Below are 20,813 nucleotides of genomic sequence, written 5' to 3' on the forward strand. Positions count from 1 at the left end.
GAGTTCTTGGTCAAAAGGGCTCCTGGACGCCGTCGCCACACAATCTTAACCCACTTTTCCACCATCGCACCCGTCATCCAGCCGTTCTCATTTGCCCACACAATCAGATTTCTTGGGAAAGATTCTCGAGCAGGCAGTGTCTTCCTTTTAAATATCATATAAGGAGGGAGTTTATGTCCATCAGCTGTGCAGCACAGCATCACGGTTGCGTGCTGCTTCTCGTAGCCCGCAGAGCCGCACCTTCACCTTCTTGGCACCCTTTTCATTCACGGTGTATGCCACTGGCATGTCAAAATAAAGAGCCGTCTGGTCGGCGTTGCCGATTTGCCCGAGGTTGTAGCCCGTCGCTTGTCTCTTTCGCAGCACGTAGCGCTGAAAAGCTACCAGCTTTTCTTCAAAATCCCTTGGCACCTTCTGGGTGATTGAAGTGCGACGTCGGAGGCAGAAGCCGAAGCGCCTCATGAATTTCTGAAGCCAGCCCTGGCTGGTTTTGGAATCCTTTGGCATTAGGCCTCGCTCTCTTGAAAGTTCCCTCACTTTCGCTTGGAGCACTTCTGTTGTTACTGGAAGGGCAGCAGCTCTCTGCGTCCGAATGAAGTCTGCTAAAACTGTCTCCACTTAGTGGTGACGGCCTTTCTTTAGTCCGGTAAATGCCATTCTCGCTGCAGCGCATGCAAAAAGCTTCTGTCGTTGTCCCCTCCAACAACGGACGTTTTTCTCATCGATGCCAAAGTCCCGCCCGGCTTGAAAGTTCGACTATGCCTCTGTGGCTATCACAACTTTTCGCTTGAAAGTGGCACTATAAGTGGCGTCTCCTGTTTGGTGCCATCGCAATAACACCACACCGCTCACCGATACGACACAGGTCAAAATGGCGACGTCACTCGTGTACGGTTGGCTACTGGCGCGGCTAGTAGCCGCTGCGATACTGACTTTTCTAGATCGCGCTAGCTATGCACCATATTTAGCAGCTTCAATGAAAAAGTGCTGCATTTTTAAAAACCCTCGAATCGAAGCCGACCCTAGAGTTTGGAATACCATTATACGAAAAAAAAAAAACTATTGGCCTAGATTCGAATAAATACGGTAATTGAATGGAAGACAAGTAAGTCTTCCATTCAATTCAACGAGTTCCAGTGGCCCCAGGGGAACATAACCAGTGGCACATAACTGTGTACATAGCCAGTCCCACATAATTTTAGACTGAACTATCACCGAGACTGGCCCACGAAAATGACCAGATAGGCTCTCCCGCCCAAAAATTGGCTGGACTCCGAGATGAATGCTTCACATTAATAACAACGGCTTTGTAATTACCTCCCACTCCGTAATTCACCTAAAAATAAAGAGCTGCTTGCGTGTGCAGGCTTGTCTGTTTGAGGCTCAGTACACAATAAACAATGTGCTGCTTACCTTGACAGCATCATCATCTCGGCTGGAGCACTCTTCACGCAGCTGAAGCACCAGCAGAAATAGGGGTGCCTCCTTTGGGTAGTTGTCCCGCAACAGCACCAAGGCCTTCACTGTGGCTGCATACAAAAGAGACAGGGTAGTAAGAACAAAAAAAATACTACAGTGGAATCTCGATGATACGATCACGGCTAATACAAATTTCCGGATGATAAGAATTTTTCTGTGGTCCCGGCAGAGCCCCATTACTTTGCAATGTGCTAGAGAACGGTTGTTACGAATCGATTTTCGACCCGCGTCGGTTGATACGAATAAACGCCGCCCACCAACAGTGGCAAAAGAGAACAATGCGCAGTCACGCGCTTTCTCCCTTTCTCTTTTGGTGCGGAGGCGCAGACGCGGCGCCGGACAGCGTGGAGGCCGCGACTGGGCGCAAAGAGTTTGAAGCGGTCGCACTTTTGTGCTTTCCTCCACGCAGGCCCGCGCGGCCGCCACAGCAAGCGAAGGTTCGTGCGGTCTATCGCTTCAACAGAAACTGAGCGGCGTAAGCACAGCGCATACAAAGGTCAGAGCCGTGTGGAGATCGCTTTCAGGATACGGTGTGCGTGCCAACACCGACAGCCGGCACAGGCGCAAAGTACAAGAACGATTTATTGGCAGAGTAAAAGCCGTCCCCCCCCGCCTCCCTCCCTCCCGCGCTGCCTTCGCGCTTTGCTCCTTTCGCGTGGGAGATTGCATTGCCAGTTGCCTTTGCGCCCGGTTGCAAGATACACATTTGGTGCTGCCCCCCCTCCCTCCCTCCTATACTCCCATGGCCTTTCGCACGACGGAAGTCTTGTTTTCTCCCCGATGTGCGTTCGCTCTCCGTGAAGCCGCGCGTCCCCCGCGTGCTTTCACTCGCACATACGGCGCGCGGCGACGATTTCATCGCCCTTGGACTCATGCTCCTCCTCCGCATCGCCCTCGTTGATCTCCTCTTCCATCGGTGGGCGCACCTCGTTGAGAAGCATGCTCGCTACCGCCCTTGTCGGCGAGATTTTCCCTCGGAAGCCGCATTATAACCAGTATTTCGTCTCACACAGCTGCACTGTAAGCGGTATGCGTATACATGGAGTTCTATGGGAGGGTAAACGGGAGTCGGAAAAGGCCGCGTTGTAGCCAGTTCTGCACTATACAGTAGAACCCCGCTGTTACGTTCCCGGGTGCTGCGTTTTCCCGGCTGTTACGTCGTTTTCGGCCGGTCCCGGCACAGCTCCCATAGAACCCAATGCATTGGTTACCCCGCTGTTACGTCGCAACTGTGGGACCGTTCCCGCATCATACGTTGCGAACTGCCACACCGCGCCGGCCTGAGCGGCCATTTTGACTTTTCATGTCGCTTGGCTTGGTTGCTTGACTATGGCATTGGCCGCCCAAAGTGCTGGGGGCGACATTTATTACATATTTTCGGTTTCCGCCAGCAAAAGTATGGCCTTTGATATCTGCTTTTGCTATCTAAAGATGATGTCTATGACGCGTTGCGGCCCTAAAATTGGTTTTGGCTCATAGATGTTCCGTATAAAGTCCAAGGGCGATAACGCCGTCGCCGCGCACCGTATGCTTTCTTTCGCGCGTGAGACGCAGTCGTCGGCTCCCCTCGCACGCTTTCACTCGCACATACAGCATATGTCACCGCGCGCCGTATGCTGTATGTGCGAGTGAAAGCGTGCGAGGGAAGCCACGCGGCCGTATGCTGAATGTGCGAGTGAAAGCGTGTGAGGGGAGCCGACGACCGCGTCTCGCGTGCGAAAGAAAAGCAGGGAGGAAGCGTGCCTCCTTCCGTTGCGCTCGAGGCACCAGCGAGGAGGGGGGGGGGGGGGGGGGTAGCGGGCAGCGTTGTGCTCTGGCATCATACTGCGCGGCGGCGCGTGCGCGGTCCCGCAGGCCGTATCTTGAAAGCGATCTGCGTGGGGGCAGATTCTACGCAGTGTAGGTGCATCGGCGGCTCGTGGCTTTGTGCGTGCTGCGTGTTCTCGGCGCTCAGTTTGGGTTGAAGCGATAGACAACAGCACGAAGGCCACTTCGCTCGCTTCTGCAGCGGCGCTTAACTGCGCGTGTCCGCGCTCATCGAGTGTGATGTGTTCATGTTTGCCTGTGGGTGCTGACACTATGTTTGTTAATTAGTTAATAACCGAATGTTTACAAGTTTATACAGACGATAAAACTACTATTCTTACTTTGTATAGCTCATTGCAATCGATACTTTGGCTGTCGGGCGAAACTACTTTTTGTCGCACGTAAGAATTAAAATAATATTGTGTGCAGTTGAACACTACTCCCATTTCTCAATTTTTCCTGTTTCCTGGCTCTTGCATTTCCCGGCTCTTACGTTTTTTTTTTTTTACGGTCCCGTGAAAAACGTAACAGCGGGGTTCTACTGTAAACGGTTACGTTATAAGTGGTCTATACTGTAAATGCTTTTTACGTACATGTGCCTGAGTAAGTTCACCTCTGACTCTTTAATTTAGCTAGCTTTAATTGTGTTTCGATGATACGAATTTTGGCTAATATGAATATTTTTCGTGACCCCTGAGATTCGTATCATCGAGATTCCACTGTATTGAAGTTCAACATACATGGTGTTCTATGGACAAGAAGTTATAAAAAGTTAAGTACTTCATTATATTGAGAATTTTGTTATATCGAGGTTTAACTGTATTAATGAAGTGCCCATCAGAAAGTTGGTGGCCCTGTTAACAGAAGTAGCTGTTCTGCCCCTTGGCTTTTGGATACCTGCCAACCTGTGAACTTCAAATTTCATAAAAATTCCATAAGCATTACACAAGTAGGGGGGGGGGGGAGGGTAGCATGCACCAGCAGATACTGACAAGCAAGACACTGTTTTCAGATCACGGTGACATTTTCAGTGACTTAGCACCACAGTCGCCTGCTTCAGAAACTTAAGTAATGTCTGGTTAATACAGTGCCTTGCATGGCAACAACAGGGTGGTGCGGATACCATCACAATTTCTTTCTTGCTTACATTTTTTTGCAATGTTGCGTCTGTCCCATCTTTCAAGATCTTGAAAACATTTTTGCAAACAGAATTTCTTTCTCATAAAACAAATGCAAAATTTGAAAAATCGGGGAACGATCCCAAATTCGTAAACTCTGTGAAAAGTTCTGCAAAAGTCTGCTTTTATATGGCTTATTGCTATAACTTGTCGCTACAATTACCTCGTTGCTAACCTCATGCATAATTAGAAGCCAGAAGGGACAGCACTTTCCTCTATTATTGGCAGCACTGGGGATCTTGTTCTGTGGCCCATATTCATATTTTTTTCCAAGCTGGCTTTAAGCAATACCATATATTATTGAGCAAGGGCCACACATTCCTTCTAAAGTTTGGATCCAAATTTATCAGGTGCAGCCCACACATGAACAGAAAGTAAATAAATGCATATTTCTTTTAATAAACAAATGTTTGTGCTGTCATATACAACTAGGAAGTCCTCTTTAGCTTTGTTTGGCAACTTCATTCGTCGTTTCTGGATGTAGCCTTAGAGCTGAAGCAGCTGGAGCATGGTTCACAAGTAGCCCACTGTTTAAAGGTGATCTGATCCTCGGATGTTACACAGCGCAAACAATGTGCAATGAAAAAGAAAATGTTTTTTTTTCATACGGAACACGAACCACATGTTACAGCCGACTGTATCCGCATGCATTAACTTTTCTGGCAATTTCACTGAATTGAGCCCCTTGGTTTTCAGGATGAAATAAGTGACCAATGCAGAACAAGGCAGTGCCATTTCATTGCTGATATGGAGCATTTTCTTTGTTTCTGCAAAGCATGTCCTCGTACCAGATCCCCGGCGAAGCACAGCCTGGTACACGAGCTCATCCCCTCGAATCAGGCCCAGCTCCTCCATCTCCTTGTGTGATGGGTGGCTCTGAAATGACAATGCGATGTCCTCTCAATGACCAGTGGATATGCACAGTACCCGAGAATACGTCGTTATGACGAAGTCACATCTGTCACAAAAGTACCTTCGCTATATCAGATTTTTATTACATTTGTATACACTGTTATCGCTAAAAAAATTTGCAAACAGGCTTGTGCAAGGAAAACAAAGTATAAAGGCAAGTAAGCTCCTGTCGATTTCGATGGCTTGTTGGTCGCTTACCCGTGCCAATGCGTAGCATTTGAGCTCTGCCATACTAAAGACATGCACTTTGCATTGTCGTTCACATGCAACTGTATGATCCCATGTGATTGGCACATACATTTGCTGACAGCAAACCAGCCAAGCTGCTGCCTAAGACGTGCACGTATGTCAAAATGTGCCATTCCGATTTGATCTTTCAGAGTACTTGACATGATTGGCACATACGTTTGCTGACTACATGGAAGCCAAGCTGCTGCCTAAGACATGCACGTATGTCAAAATGTGCCATTCCGATTTGATCTTTCGGAGTATTTGACATTTTTGCTACAAGAAACCACATTTTAGGCTGGAAATGAACGAAATGAACAAATGTTTGCTTTGTTATAACTAGGGGTGTGCAAATATTCGAAAAGTTTTAATATTATTGAATATTATATATTTAACATTCGTATTCGATTCAAAAAATAGATTGTAGTGAAGACGAATGCCCGGCGCTGCAGCCACATCGCCAGTCATCCGGGCAGCGCGAGCTCGAGATTGCCTGAGCCGCTCTGGTTGAGACACGCTGCCAACGCTGCCCGCTGCTCTCTTGTACTGTGCTCACATTAGATTCTGGTGGAGGTGCTGCGGTTTCCCCCAACCTGTAATTATGCACCTGAACTCTGCCGTCCGTCATGCCTGACGACCCCAGCCCGACATCCCCACCGGTTACTCCAGCCATCGTATGTGCCGGTGCCCAGCGTCAGCGGGATCCTGACATCTTCTGCGGCACCGATGAGAAAGACGTTGAAGATTGGCTGGAATCGTATGAATGCGCCAGCAACACTAACAAATGGGACGACACCCAGAAGCTCAACAACGTGATGTTCTATCTGTCGGGCGTCGCCAAGCTGTGGTTTCGAAACCACGAAGCCGATCTCCGCACATGGGCTCGCTTCAAAACCAGCATTGCAGACGTTTTCGGCCGCCCTGGCATGCGCAAGCTTCGCGCTGAACAACGCCTGCGCAGCCAATCCCAGCAAACTGGTGAAACGTTCACCAGCTACATAGAGGACATCGTCGACCTCTGCCGGCGTGTCAACCCGACGATGGCGGAGGGGGACAAGGTACGTCACATCATGAAGGGCATTTCCGACGATGCCTTTCATATGCTGCTGTCAAAAAGCCCTGACACAGTTTCTCAGGTCATTGAGCTTTGCCAGAGTTTCGACGAGCTCTGCAGGCAGCGTCTTCTCACACGGCGCCCACCTGTGTCCGATGAAAGCCTCGCGAGCGTGGCCGTGGCTCCTGACATGGACTCCCTGCTTTGCCAAATTAAAGAGTTCGTCCGTGCTGAGGTCGCTCGCCAGCTTTCGCTGCTGTCCTCAGCCACGTCACCACCCTCGTCTTTGCCGGCCAACCTTCGCCAGGTCATCCAAGAGCAAGTTTGCGCAGCTCTCCCTTCTGCCCGCGAGACTCCACCGGTGCCGACTCCCGTTGCTTTTCCCAAGGTGACTGCACCTCTTAGCTATGCCGAGGCTCTCGCACGGCCACCACCTCAGACCTTTGTGCCATTCCCATCAGCCGTGCCACTGCGTCCAGCCCCTCACTTCATTCAGCCGCGGTACCCACACAGCAGTGGACAATGGCGCACTCCTGACAACCGCCCAATATGTTTTGCATGTGGTCTACCTGGCCACATTGCATGATTTTGCCGTCGCCGCCCAACATCCTACCGCCGTAGCTTCGACACCGAACCATACGGTTCACCATACCAGTCGTCCTCCGTGCCTCAGAACCCTGGCCAGATGTCTTCTTACTCGGACCACCGCCCTCTTGTTGACCGCCGTTCGCCATCGCCCCGACGTCGCTCGCTTTCACCGATGCGTCGTCGTCCTTCTACGCCGGAACGGGAAAACTAATCGCCGCAGTTCCAGAGGCGAGAACTGCGTCACCCACGAACAGACCAAGGCCTCTCCCTTCTCCGACTAATATTATTGATGTATATGTGGACGGCGTCACTGCACTCGCCCTCGTTGACACTGGTGCCGCAGTTTCGGTTATTAGTGCGACACTTTGCCGCTCGCTCAGGAAAGTTACGACGCCACTGTCAAATGTATCCCTTCGTACTGCCAGCGCGGACCGCATCACGCCTGCAGCTGCGTGTACTGCTCGTGTTGTGATCAACGGCCTCCTCTACATCGTCGAATTTTTGGTGCTGTGTTCTTGTTCCCATGATCTTATTTTGGGCTGGGACTTCCTTTCCGCTAATAAGGCCGTCATCGACTGTTCTCGTGCTGAGGTGGAATTTCAAACGCTGTGCGACGCCCCGCTCCTTGACGCTCGTGAACCTGACGATAAAGTTTTTGTTGCCGAAGACGTTACCATTCCACCGCACTCTTCTGCCCTAGCCACGGTGTCATGCAACCTTGTTGCTGATGCAAGCGCACTTTTTACGCCATCCGCCATTTTCGCTCGTCGCAAATGTTCCCCGCTGCCTTTCGCTGTTTTGGACGTTCATACCGGCATCAGCAGACTGCTCGTCTCCAACCAATTGTCCTGTCCTCTCACTTTGCTTCGTGGGGAATGCGTTGGCCGCGTCCAGTGTGTCGACCCTGCTGCCATCATTGACATGCCAACTGGTTCCACCGCCACTCATGAGGTCGCCGGAATGACCTGTAACCCCGCGCAGGAGCCGACTTCGCCCGATGTTCTCCATAGCTCCATCGCCGACACGTTGACTGTTTCCCAACGCGCCCAGCTTCTATGCCTTCTCGACAAGTTCCGTTCGTCTTTCGACTGCCAGCATGTTCCCTTGGGCCGCACGTCAACTGTTTGTCATCGCATCGACACGGGTACTAGTGCGCCACTGCGACAAAGACCCTATCGTGTATCCGCGACAGAGCGCCGTGTCATCGATGACCAAGTAGCTGACATGCTGAAGCGCGGCGTCATTCAGCCTTCGGATAGCCCCTGGGCATCTCCCGTTGTTCTTGTTAAGAAGAAGGACGGATCGATTCGATTCTGTGTCAATTACCGTCGTCTTAACAAAATAACTCGTAAGGATGTTTACCCTCTTCCGAGAATTGACGACGCCCTTGACTGTCTCCAAGGCGCAGAGTTCTTCTCTTCTATCGACTTACGTAGCGGCTATTGGCAAGTCCCCATGGCACCCGAAGACCAACCTAAAACGGCCTTTGTAACACCAGATGGTCTATATGAATTTCGTGTCATGCCTTTCGGGCTTTGCAACGCCCCAGCCACATTTGAGCGTATGATGGACAACCTGTTGCGTGGTCTCAAGTGGAAAACGTGCCTGTGCTACTTAGATGATGTGGTTATTTTTTCGCCCGATTTTCCCACCCATCTCTGTCGGCTGGAGGAAGTGTTACAGTGCCTAACTACCGCCGGCTTTCAGCTCAACCTGAAGAAATGCCACTTTGGCGCAAGTCAGCTCACCATCCTTGGCCATGTCGTATCTAAACACGGTATTCTTCCTGACGCCGCCAAGCTCCGTGCAGTTGCTGATTTTCCCAAACCTTCCTCCGTACGAGAACTTCGCAGCTTCCTTGGCCTCTGCTCTTACTTTCGCCGCTTCATTCGGAATTTTGCGTCCATCACCGCTCCCTTGAATCAGCTTCTACGGAGCGACTTGAACAATTACGCCTGGTCCCCTGCCTGTGACGATGCCTTCCAAGAGTTGCGTCGTCTATTAACATCGCCGCCTATACTGCGTCATTTCGACCCGAGTGCTCCGATCGAAGTACACACTGATGCCAGCGGTGTTGGGCTCGGCGCTGTGCTCGCGCAGTGCAAATCTGGTTTCGACGAGTACGACGTTGCATACGCAAGCCGCACCCTCACCAAAGCAGAGACAAATTATTCCGTTACGGAGAAAGAATGTTTGGCCATAATCTGGGCACTTGGTAAATTTCGACCCTACCTCTATGGCCGCCCCTTTGACGTAATTACAGACCACCATGCACTTTGTTGGCTGTCCACATTGAAGGACCCCTCAGGTCAATTAGCTCGCTGAGCTTTGCGGTTGCAAGATTTCGACGTGCGCGTTGTCTACAGGTCTGGCCGCTGCCACACCGACGCCGACGCGCTTTCCCGTTCGCCCGTGTCAACCGTAAGCGATGCCTGCCTCTCTGTCGTTGACCACGTACTTTCGTTCCCAGTAGGCTGCGACATGGCTTCGGAGCAACGCAAGGATGCCTGGATTAGTGCTCTTATCTGCTTCCTTTCTAACCCGTCGACTGTTCCTCCACCTTCTCGAGCTTTGCGGCGTCAAGCTTCGCACTTCGAAATGCGGGATGGACTTCTCTATCACCGGAATTACGTCTCCGACGTCCGCAAGTGGTTGCTTGTCATACCGCGACATCTTCGTGGTGAAATATGTTCTGCCTTCCACACTGACCCGCAGTGTGCACACGCGGGTGTCTTCAAGACGTACACCCGGCTTCGCTCCAGGTTTTATTGGCGTGGCATGTACACCTTTGTATGCAAGTACATTTGGTCGTGCCCTCAGTGCCAACGCCGCAAGGTTCCTTCTCAGCATGTCTCTGGTCCACTACAGCCAATCCCGTGTCCTGCCAGGCCCTTCGATCGCATTGGGATTGACCTCTATGGACCCCTTCCGAGCACGGCTTCCGGAAACCGCTGGATAGTCGTCGCCATCGACCACTTGACGCGATACGCAGAAACAGCCGCTCTGCCTGCTGCCACAGCTCGTGATATCGCATCCTTCCTACTGAAAAACTTTATTCTCCGTCACGGTGCACCTCGCGAACTTTTGAGCGATAGAGGACGTGTGTTCCTCTCCGAAGTCGTAAACGCGCTCCTTACTGAATGTCGCATCGTTCATCGCACCACCACCGCCTACCATCCTCAAACTAACGGTCTGACGGAAAGATTTAACCGCACCCTTGGCGACATGCTCTCCAAATACGTCGCCTCTGATCACACTGATTGGGACCTCATTCTGCCATTCATCACGTTCGCCTACAACACTGCACCACAGGCGACCACAAACTTTTCCCCATTCTTCCTCTTGTACGGCCGCGAACCTTCGACTACCCTCGACACCATTCTTCCGTACAGACCCGATTCATCCGAATGTACACCCATCTCTGAAGTTGCCCGCCGCGCCGAGGAATGCCGTCAACTCGCCCGTTCCTTTACAGCCGTCGACCAATGGCAACAAAAATCTCGACGTGACGATGATCACACCCATTGTCACTTTCTTCCGGACTCCCTTGTGTGGCTTTGGGTTCCTGCCGTTCCTGCTGGCCTCTCATCCAAGCTTGTATCAAAATATCAAGGACCCTACCGTGTTGTAGCGCAGACATCACCTGTGAACTATATTGTCGAGCCTGTCACGCCACCTACGGACCAACGCTGTCGTGGTCGTGAAACCGTCCACGTACAACGCCTGAAGCCGTATTATGACCCCTTGATTCTATGTTCACCATGAGTCGCCAGGATGGCTCCTTTTCCGATGGGGGGTGATTGTAGTGAAGACGAATGCCCGGCGCTGCAGCCACATCGCGTGTCATCCGGGCAGCGCGAGCTCGAGATTGCCTGAGCCGCTCTGGTTGAGACACGCTGCCAACGCTGCCCGCTGCTCTCTTGTACTGTGTTCACATTAGAAGATATACGAAAATGTTCGAAGATTCAGTTGGATACAAATATTTGAATAAAATCGATTATATTGCTGGCTGTGTGGGAGCAAACACGGTTCTTAGGATTTGTTTCTAACTAATCTAAGAACACTGGGGCAATCTCGTGCTGAATTTTGTGCCAATTTCGTGCTGCTAGCGAAATTTCACCTGTAAAGCACACTTAGCCACTAAACGTCAAAACTGCGGGAAAGCCAGCCTGTCAGTAGCAAGCGGGACGGGTTTGCGGTCAGCGAGAGAGCACTTTTTACAGCGAAGCTGTTAAGGGCTAATAATTCCCCCATTATCGTGTCTGCGTGTAGAAAAAAACTATCATGATTAGTATTTCGGCTTTCCCTCCAGTTGTGCCTTAGCACAGGTGTCAAAATGGATGACTAACATGACTGATAGGTCATGACATCAATAATATCCCAACTCATCAGTTATGCCACGATTATTGATAATAAAATCACGTGTGGTGCATACCGGCATTGGATATGCTGGTATGAGCCAGGGACACGAAAAGAAACAAGGAAGGAACGAACGAAAGAAAGAAATCACATGTGGATCATACGAGCCATACCCGTGTTGGATTTGTGGGTATGAGCCGCCGAGAGCAGGAGCGGGAGAGATCTCACAGGATCCTGATGCTGCCATGCAGTGTGGCGCTGCTATGAACGCTGTGGCTCATACGCTAGTCTATTACTATGGGGAGGACTTGGCACAGCAAACGCACTACTCGGCCATTGCGCCGGGCAAAAACAAGACGCCGGTGTCCTTGCTCTTTGACGAACATGCCAAAGACGCTCACAATATAATGAATAATTATAATGTATAACTTCACTATAGCAATATTCACTACAGCAGACCCACCATAGTCACAGCTTTGCTGGCTTCCATCTTCACATTAGTGTAAGGGCTCTGGATTTTTTTTTTTTTTTTTTGCAGTGTCACCCCCTATTCTGAGCTTACTGCTTGACAGCAAGTGAAATGAGTGACGACTGGCACATTGTCAAACCCCTCCTCCTCCGAGCTTACGGGTATTTGATGCGGTATAATAAGGCACAGGCTGGCGAGGACAGCTAGTAGGAATTACTAAATTTTCCAAGTTAACTTCAGTCAAATACACGATGTTTTAGTATAACAGCTTACTAGTCTAGTTTTTTAGCACTGACTATGCAATTGCAATGTTCCAACTATACAAGTTAACCCAACTTGCTAATAAATACATGTGCAGATCATTATTCGATTCGATATTCAAATCTAAGTACACTCAAACCTCGTTATAACGTAACAGGATATAACGAAATAATGGATATTACGAAGTAAATGAAATGCCCCTTGAAATCTCCATAGAGAACCATGCATTTGAAACCTCATTGTAACGAAGTAAAATTGACCTGTTAATAGATATAACGAACTATATTAGTCTACCAAAAAAAAGAAAAAACCCGACCACGGTGCGTGAAGTATTCCGCGGGGTTCGACACTCGTTCGGCGCGGCTGTTTTAAAACTCCCGCGTCGACCTCATGGTCATGCAGAGCCACACCACGCATGGCCAAGCGAGCCATCCTCCTCGCTCAACCAGACGGCAGTGAGAAGCGGCCAAGCCGCGCAAGGCTGCGCACCGTGCTTTCTCGGCCTTTGTCTGCCTTGTGTGCCGCGCCTTCTCCACGACGACGGACTTAATCATTTCGCCGATTTGACAACGCCACTCAGTGACGTCGGTGTTGTTGTGGCAGATGACTTTTTTTGTGATTATGTCAACGCTGATGCAATGCTATTGTCGCAGATGTCACCGGACACACCGATGCAAGCGACGACAAAGACGCCGTGGTCTCCCATAGACACACGTTCGACATGCCAACGTCGTCGCAGGCACTGGATGCTGTTGAACTCCTATGTCGTTTTTTCGGCGCCCATGGCGACGGCGAAAACGTCATCAACGCGGTGGCCACCGCTGAAAAGGAAGTCTTTCGCTTGCGATGTCTGAAACAAAGGAGCATCCCGGACTTTTTTCCAGCTATGTCTAGCAGACAATAAAAGAGGCAGTGTGCGCATTAAGCAAGCAAAATATTTGTCTTCTATTCAATTTCCGTCGTATGCGTGGTCACGTAGTGGTACAGTGGGCCGCGAGGGGCCGCGACGCGGTTTTCTTCTTTGCATGCTTATAGTTGTGCACCCAACTGAGCATAGATTGCCATAAACTAATATGAGTGATATAACGAAATAATGGACATAACGAAATCATTACGGCTCCCCTTCAACTTCATTATAACAAGGTTTGAGTGTATTCGTATTCGATATGCATTCGAAAATTTTGATATTCACATGCCCCTAGTTATAACCTATATTGCCTTATATCATGCACTTCCAATTTCATTATAGCAATAGAATATGCATGGCCTACCGAATTCCCGATTTACCCTGTTATATTTCATAACTCTTTATATCCATGTTCGCTACACTCACTACATCGAGGTTTGGTTGTACTTAATTAAAAGGGAGCACTCACAGCAACGATTAACACAGCGAAAATGAGCGTTAGGGAAAGAGGGCCTTACACTGAAGAAACACTAAACACCGACATCAAGTCAAGCTACATTTGTTGTTCCAAAATGCAAAAAGCATCACTTTTACCGAACAAAGACCTTTCGGAAGTGAGAAAATGATGTAAATATGGCACAGTCATTGGCACTACGACTTTGGAGACGTAGGATACAATGACATCTTAGAATGGCAAGTACAGTAGCCAACAAGTTATATCAATAAAATAACTACAATAAATGTGAAGGAGGGACGAGCTCTAAAAGAGCGAAAGAGGGGTCAGCTGACCACCCAATACTTCCTCCTTTTTAAAAAAAATTATTCGTTTCTGTATTTTGAATGATTGATTGATTAATTGAGTTCATTTATGTATAGAATTGTGCAGGCCAATATCTGAGCCCTCAAGCAGTTGTGGAATACAAAGCTTCAGGCTCAGGAACAATACATAGAAAGGATCTACAAAGTGTGGATAGTAACAATGCTACACAAAGAGTTTTAGTCACAAAGTAGATTAAAAAATTACAACACATCAACACTACAATGAAATCAGAGCAAATCATCAGTGGTAATGCAAGACAGTTAAATGAGTGAAAAGTGTCATCAATAGTAAGTATGCATATGAAAATTGCTGTGTGATGAAAGGCAACACTCTGTCACATGATTCTACGTTCCACTTTCATTCAGAAGCATGCGCAACTTCGCATGTCAGCCATTTACTTTCTTCTACTCTTACCACAGAACGGTTTCCATGAGGGCATGAGTCAAAACAATGCCTCTGCCCTGCCACCATGCATCAAAAACGAAAAACTCTACCTTGCTTGTCAGACTTCGCGCTTATATTGGAGAAGTAAGAGTAGTGAGGAGAGATGCATCCAGACTTCAAGGCACTGCTCACCTCTACGTCGGCATGGGTCACCTGGGTCCATTGCTTCAGCACTGAGGTCACTTTGGTGGGAAAATGATCTGCCAGCAGTGCAGGAACTTGCACCAGGCCTTTTTCTGCGCAGTTTGTACAGGCAAATAGTGTGAGGCAGGAGTTTAGTAACAGGAGCACTACAAGCAGTTCACGCGAGAGTTTTAAGCGTGAGAAGTGCAACAAACGAGGCGGAGTACTTAGGACAGCATGACAGCAGGCACAGATCTCTAGGGGAGGTGGCCAAATGCATTGACCCCAACTGCAAATTTCAGTTACCTAGTCCCTCATAGAAGGCAGTATCAAACAGTTTCACTTTGCTATTCATATCAGAGAGTATTCCGTCTCTGAATTTTGTACAGGCATATTAGTTAGACATCTTTGTTATTCATAAAGTACACAGCCATAATACTGACCAAAGCTATGTGCATTTAAATGTACTGGCCACCTTGCTTTTAATGTAGTTTATCAGGCAAATGCTCATCAGACAAATGCTGATTATGCGGCATGCTGTAGGGGAGACAGATGAATTTTGACCATCTGGGGTTCTTCAACGTGCACCTGATCTATGCCCATGAGTATTTTTGCATTTTGCTCCCATCGGAATGTTGTTGCCACGGCCGGCCTCAAATGCGCGTCCTCAAACTCAGCAGTGCAACAAAACGAGTTACCCACTTAAAAGGGGCACTGAAACAGAACTACCAAGTTAAACTGGATTGTTAAATTATGCTTTTAAAATGCGAAAAGCACAAGTCTTGCAGGGAGCAAAGGCTAGGCAAGCTAGAAGAACCACAGAAAAGACAGAATGGTCGTGACGCCAAACTGAAGTTCTCACGGCAGTTTCCTGTGACGTCACAGATTTCAACAGCAGCTTCTCATGACTTGTTGAAAGTTTACCAATAAAGCTGAAAGTTTATTAATAAAGCAGGATAACATTGCATTACAAAAAAAAAAAAAACGTCTCAGCTTAGCAAGTTTTGAGAACTTTTTCTACACAGTAATGGAAACATAGTTTTGAAAAAATTTACAACATGAAATGCAGTTCATGTTTGGATGCAAAATTGAAGAAAGTGAAGCTTGGCCTTTATTTTCTTCATGAGTATTCAACCTTTCCCACCAAGGGAATGCAAATAGGAGCCTCGAAGGGAGTGAGACAGAACATTTATCTTTCAAATGGATCACTGGTTCAAGTGTGCGGAAGACAACACTCGGGAGTCCACTGCCACAGCCTGCTATTAATAAGTAATGAGCGAAAAGCAATGGCTGCTCCTGCTTTCATAGCTTTCTCCTGAAAAGGCGTGTTATTGTGAAGAAGCGAGCTGTGATTGATTTTTGCAAGCTATGTACACACTTGTGGAATGCTTTTCAGGTACACTGCAGGTACACCACACGTACCAGCTCATGCTTATAGAAAGTGCTCTTCTAAGCAACATTCATGGGCAGATACAGAAAACTAGAATGAAAGACAAAGCCACACTTTTCATAGGTTGTGACTGGGGCTAGGTGGTAGATACCAGTATTGACAGCGTTATGCTCAGTATGCAACAAGGATAAGGACCCAAATGGTACACGGACATGGTCGTTTCCAACTCAACATCACAATTTAGAGGTGCTAAAACAGCAAGCTTGAGCAATCATTGTGCAAGAGAACGGTCAAATGCTTACCAAAAACAGAAAATACTTTCTTGGCTGCTTATAATAAATACGTTTATGCCAAACATGTACAGTAAACCTTTGTTAACTCAAACTCTGATATATGTGAGCTAGGAGTCAAAGTCTATATTTTTCCCCTCTCGTTTAGAGTGTTGTCAGTGACACATCAATGTGATCACAGCGTGTTAATCGTAATGTTGAGCAAGACGACCAACATTCTTGAACAGGAGTGATCAGTCCACACAGTGCACCCAAAAGAAGCCAGCATGCGTGCCCACAGCATTCCATCGACATCGCGGCTTGATTAGGACGCCTGCTTCATGCTCGGGTGACGTTGAAGCGTAAATGCCACATTACTCACAGGTGCGCTGTTCCGCAGCTCAGTTTCAGTTTTCGAAGTTCAATTGTCCGGAATTCATTACGATGTAGAAAGAAGCGGCGTCAGCTTTTTGGATGTCTGGAAGCTGTTATGCTCGGATGACTGGCTTCAAATATTGCATTAGGATCAATCGTCTGGACTCAGTGCCAAGCATGCTGTCTTGACACAGTGCCAGTAATGCCGTTACCTGAAGACGCCACGCGTCCGGTGCCAATGCTTATGAAAGTGACAAAGAATATTACTGGCGGCGTTTCGGAAAGGTTACATGTAATCTATGCACAGCCAGAGGGCTTCTATTTTCGTGATTTCGCTTATCTCGAAACTCCGCATCTTTGAATTTTTTTCAGTTTTTTTTTTTTTACAGCTTCGAGTTAATGGGGTTTTACAGTACTCCCGTCTGACTCATGCATGATGCTTGAAACATCTTTGGTCAGTCAGTGTTCATTTAAAACATAAACTCAGCATCTTGAATTCATATTTGCAAATGCTGGCTAAGTTGTCACAAGGACACTGAATATGACAAATCAGTTCTGCGGAAGCTTTTTGCAGAACTGACTCGCCACATTCAGTGTCCCCTGTGCTTCGAATTGACAATTAATTTGGCCTCACTCTGTGATCTGCTAGCCTCCTGGTTAGATTGGATGGTAGAGAGCGACTACCCCAGAAAAGGCATTGGTGCCTGGTTCGATCCCGAAACCAGGGCAAATTTTTCTTCAACTGGGAAGCTTTCTTTCAGAGTTACCAATATGGGTTTTCTCTAAAGCCTCAGTCAGGTGGATGATAATTCTTTCTTCTAAGTTGTCAAATAATATCAACTAACCTGCACCTATGCATTGGTAAGTCACCACCCAAGATTTTTTTCAAAACCCTGCCGTGCATAGTCTGAATCCTTTCGTTCTCGCCAAACATAGAGCTGCGCTCAGAAGCACCGTGAATAGACAGATGGCTTCAGTGCCACGACTGTGTTTCTCACCCAAGGAAAGGAGCTGCTCGTAAAGGCTAACACGAGCTGCAAAGCGGGCAGTGATGGAGCGCGCGAACTCTTCCACGAAGGCCCGCCCAACTTCGTGGCTGGCTGCCACGGTGGCACCGGAACCCTGCAGGAACTCCAGGCCCGCGAGGCGCTGTGCCCAGCGATAAGCCTTGCCCACCTCGGCCACTACTTTGGAGAAGTCCTCCAACCTGCAAAATGGTAATTAGCCAACAGGCACCAGCAGTGAACCTCTTGAATACTTGGTAACATCTACTTGCGCTGTTTGATGCAAACATCTGCTCATAATAGAGTTAAACCTCTATATGTATAAGAAACTTCAATATCATGAAATTCTCGTTATAACAAAGTATTCCACTTTTTATAACTTCTTGTCCATAGAACACCATGTATTGTGAACCTCAATATACAGTGAAGTGTGTTTACACATGATTTCGATATAGCAATCTCGAGATTTCACTGCCGCTGCGAAGGAGTACAGAGACAATAAATGCAAACTTCCGTGGAGGCAGATGATCAAATGGTTGAATTATAAGCTAGTGCTCACTATCACACCTCTCAAATCACGCACCGCACGACCAAGAGCAGCCACCAAAGCCGAGCAGTGTCATGTTCCGTATAACATCTTAGTGTGACAGGATCCTATCAATCCTATCACGTTTCGCGCGCTACTGTATGCTTTAAGTGCACGTGAAAGCATGCGAGGTTGCGCTGAGAAGGATGGTGGCTGGATGAGCTTCCCACGCAAGCAAGGGGAAAGGTGGGGAGGGGAGAAAGCTTGTGGTAACGTAATCAAGCGTGTGTGCTGGTGGGGGGGAGCCACAAGTCGGCGCGCGCCTCTTTTTCTAGTGTGGCATGGCTGTCAGCGTGGCTGCAAGCATACACAGCCCGCACGCCCTGTTTTAGACGTAATCTTCCATGTGTGCAAAGAGGAGGCGTGCCGAGATGGCGCGGCATCGTGCGCACTGTCTTCCTGTGTGTTTTGTGCAGAGGTTGTATAATCTCAAGACGTGTTGAATCGAGAGGCAGATGAAGCATTTGCTTTCCCACTGCTGGCGCTTTTCATGACAGAGTCGTCCCACTGCGAGCGACACCATCAGCTGCAGGGACGGTGTTGACACAAAAGCCTGGCTGGCTCCGCTTCGTACCGCCAATGAAGATATCGTTGACACGGCATGAAACTGTACCCTTCCCCCCCCCCCCCCCCCGTCGCTTACTGTCAAGTTCAATGAAATGAAGCTTGAACAGTACCAAACTAATACAGTCAAACCTCAATATAACGAAGTCAGCAATTTGCTTCGTTATATTGAAATTCGATCTTTCATGCAATAAGTACAGTTCCCCTCCAATAGATTTTTCTTACATGAAAGGGGCCACAAAATTTTCCTAATTATCAGTCAATCAGAAAAAGCAAATTTCAATTGAAATTTGCTTTTTCTCATCAACTGATAATTAGGAAAACAGGCTAAGGACTTGACCAATGCAGTTCCGCGTCATGACTATAGGATTTTAAAGTGCAATGAGAAGTGTTTATGACATCTCACCCATTTTTCTTAAGCTGAAAATGGTTGGCGGGATTTGGAGAACAGAGGCCACTGTCATCACCGAACAAGTTGTCAAGAATCGTGGATGGGGACATAGCTGGGCTGGTAAGGAAGGGCAAAGAAACAACAACACACACTGTAAGCAACTTCTTATTTTCAAACAGAAAATTACAAACAATATAATAATATGACAATATATCTAGGATCATCCAACCAAAGGCAGCCGCATGTGAACATGGTTTTAATGCGAAGCATTCTTTGCCACATTTTGATGCAGTTCTATATTTTGAATGTTCATTACAGTGTAGTTCATTACACGTGTAGTACAGCACTATACTTTTGCATGAGATTTTTAAGAGGATGTTACAATTGTTTGATTAAAACAACAATTCAATATAACCAGCTTTGGTATATCTGGGGTTGACTGTTGTGGGCTAAAAATGGCACATTAATACATCCGAGTCCCGCTACAACGAAATTCATGGGACACACGAAAACTTTCGCTTGGCGTAACTACATTGACGCGAATTTGGTTTGTATATATGTATGCCAAATGGCAAAGCCACGAACAAAACCGAAACCATCGTCCGGGAAATCTTAGCGATGAGGTGGGGGCAAAGGTTGAGACGTACCGAAGGCAGTCGATAAAGTGTCAACTTCACGAGAAAATACATTTCGCGCCGCTGTTACAGCATTTTTCGTACATTGCGGCCGACGCCTAACCCAATGCGCATGCCCGGCTGATCGCGGAACACTCATTTTGCGGCAGATGCACAGTCGCACTGAAGCGGTTTGAATTATCACAATTTCATTGCATATTTATGACAAAGTCGGCAAGCTTGGCAAGCTTGCACTTACCAGAAGTTTTATTGCTACAAGTCGGTCAGTCTGGATTTCTTACACTTCACGGCAAGCTAAGGCGTTACGCGAGTCTCACAGTCCGTTAAAAGAGTTCTGATAACTTTTCTGATGAGGCGAAAAGGATCCATTACTTTCAAAGTAGTCGCCGGAGTCAGTGTGTCTAGCGGATTGTCATTTTCCCCAGACGACGAGACGTTAGCATCTTGTTGACAACAGCGGCTGTGGCGCGGCTGCTCGGGCTTTATCTTGAAAGCGATCTGTGACGTGCACAAAGTGAGCGCCCGCGTGGGCCTCATCTTCAAAGCGATCTGCGATGTGGGCAAAGTGCAACTAGTGCCGGTAGAGTCGTGTACGCCGTGCTTTCGACGTTTAGTTCACGGTGAAGCGAGAGACGGCACGGAGGTCAATTCGCTCGCTGCTATTGCTGCGCCTTCTCACTCCAGCGCGTTGACACCGACTTTTCGCAGTCATCGAGCGAGATGTGTTCATGTTTACCTGTGCACGTGTGACACCGTGCTTGGTAATTTAGTTAGCGAATGTTTATAAGTTTATACGGCCAATAAAACTACTATCTTTAGTTCGTATAGCTGTCTACTAATATATCGCAATCGATGCTTTCTCTTTCGGGCGAAACTGCGAGATTTTTTTCTTTCCGCTTTCTGCCTCGGCGATCATATGTGCCTTCTCCTCGAGAGAGAGAAATTTACGCTTCTTCGTTGGCGTAGCCATT

General features: G+C 48.0%; 1 protein-coding gene across 6 annotated transcripts in view; it reads right to left on the bottom strand.

The window, feature by feature from the left end:
- LOC119446011 (THO complex subunit 5 homolog) overlaps positions 1-20,813 on the bottom strand; it is a 78,876-nt gene that overhangs the window by 17,556 nt on the left and 40,507 nt on the right. For 2 of the 6 annotated variants that reach the window (XM_049663817.1, XM_049663813.1), the window contains exons 12-13: positions 19,223-19,324; positions 17,661-17,869 (exon numbers count right to left, since the gene is read on the bottom strand). In XM_049663817.1, coding sequence (XP_049519774.1) covers positions 17,661-17,869; positions 19,223-19,324 — 311 coding nt within the window. Of the gene's footprint in view, positions 1-1,413; positions 1,530-5,251; positions 5,340-14,637; positions 14,742-17,660; positions 17,870-19,222; positions 19,325-20,813 lie in introns of all 6 variants that reach the window. The other 4 variants (XM_037710317.2, XM_049663816.1, XM_049663815.1 and 1 more) reach the window with 4 other exon arrangements.

The sequence above is a fragment of the Dermacentor silvarum genome, chromosome 3 (genome assembly GCF_013339745.2).
Source record: "Dermacentor silvarum isolate Dsil-2018 chromosome 3, BIME_Dsil_1.4, whole genome shotgun sequence".
NCBI lineage: Eukaryota > Metazoa > Arthropoda > Arachnida > Ixodida > Ixodidae > Dermacentor > Dermacentor silvarum.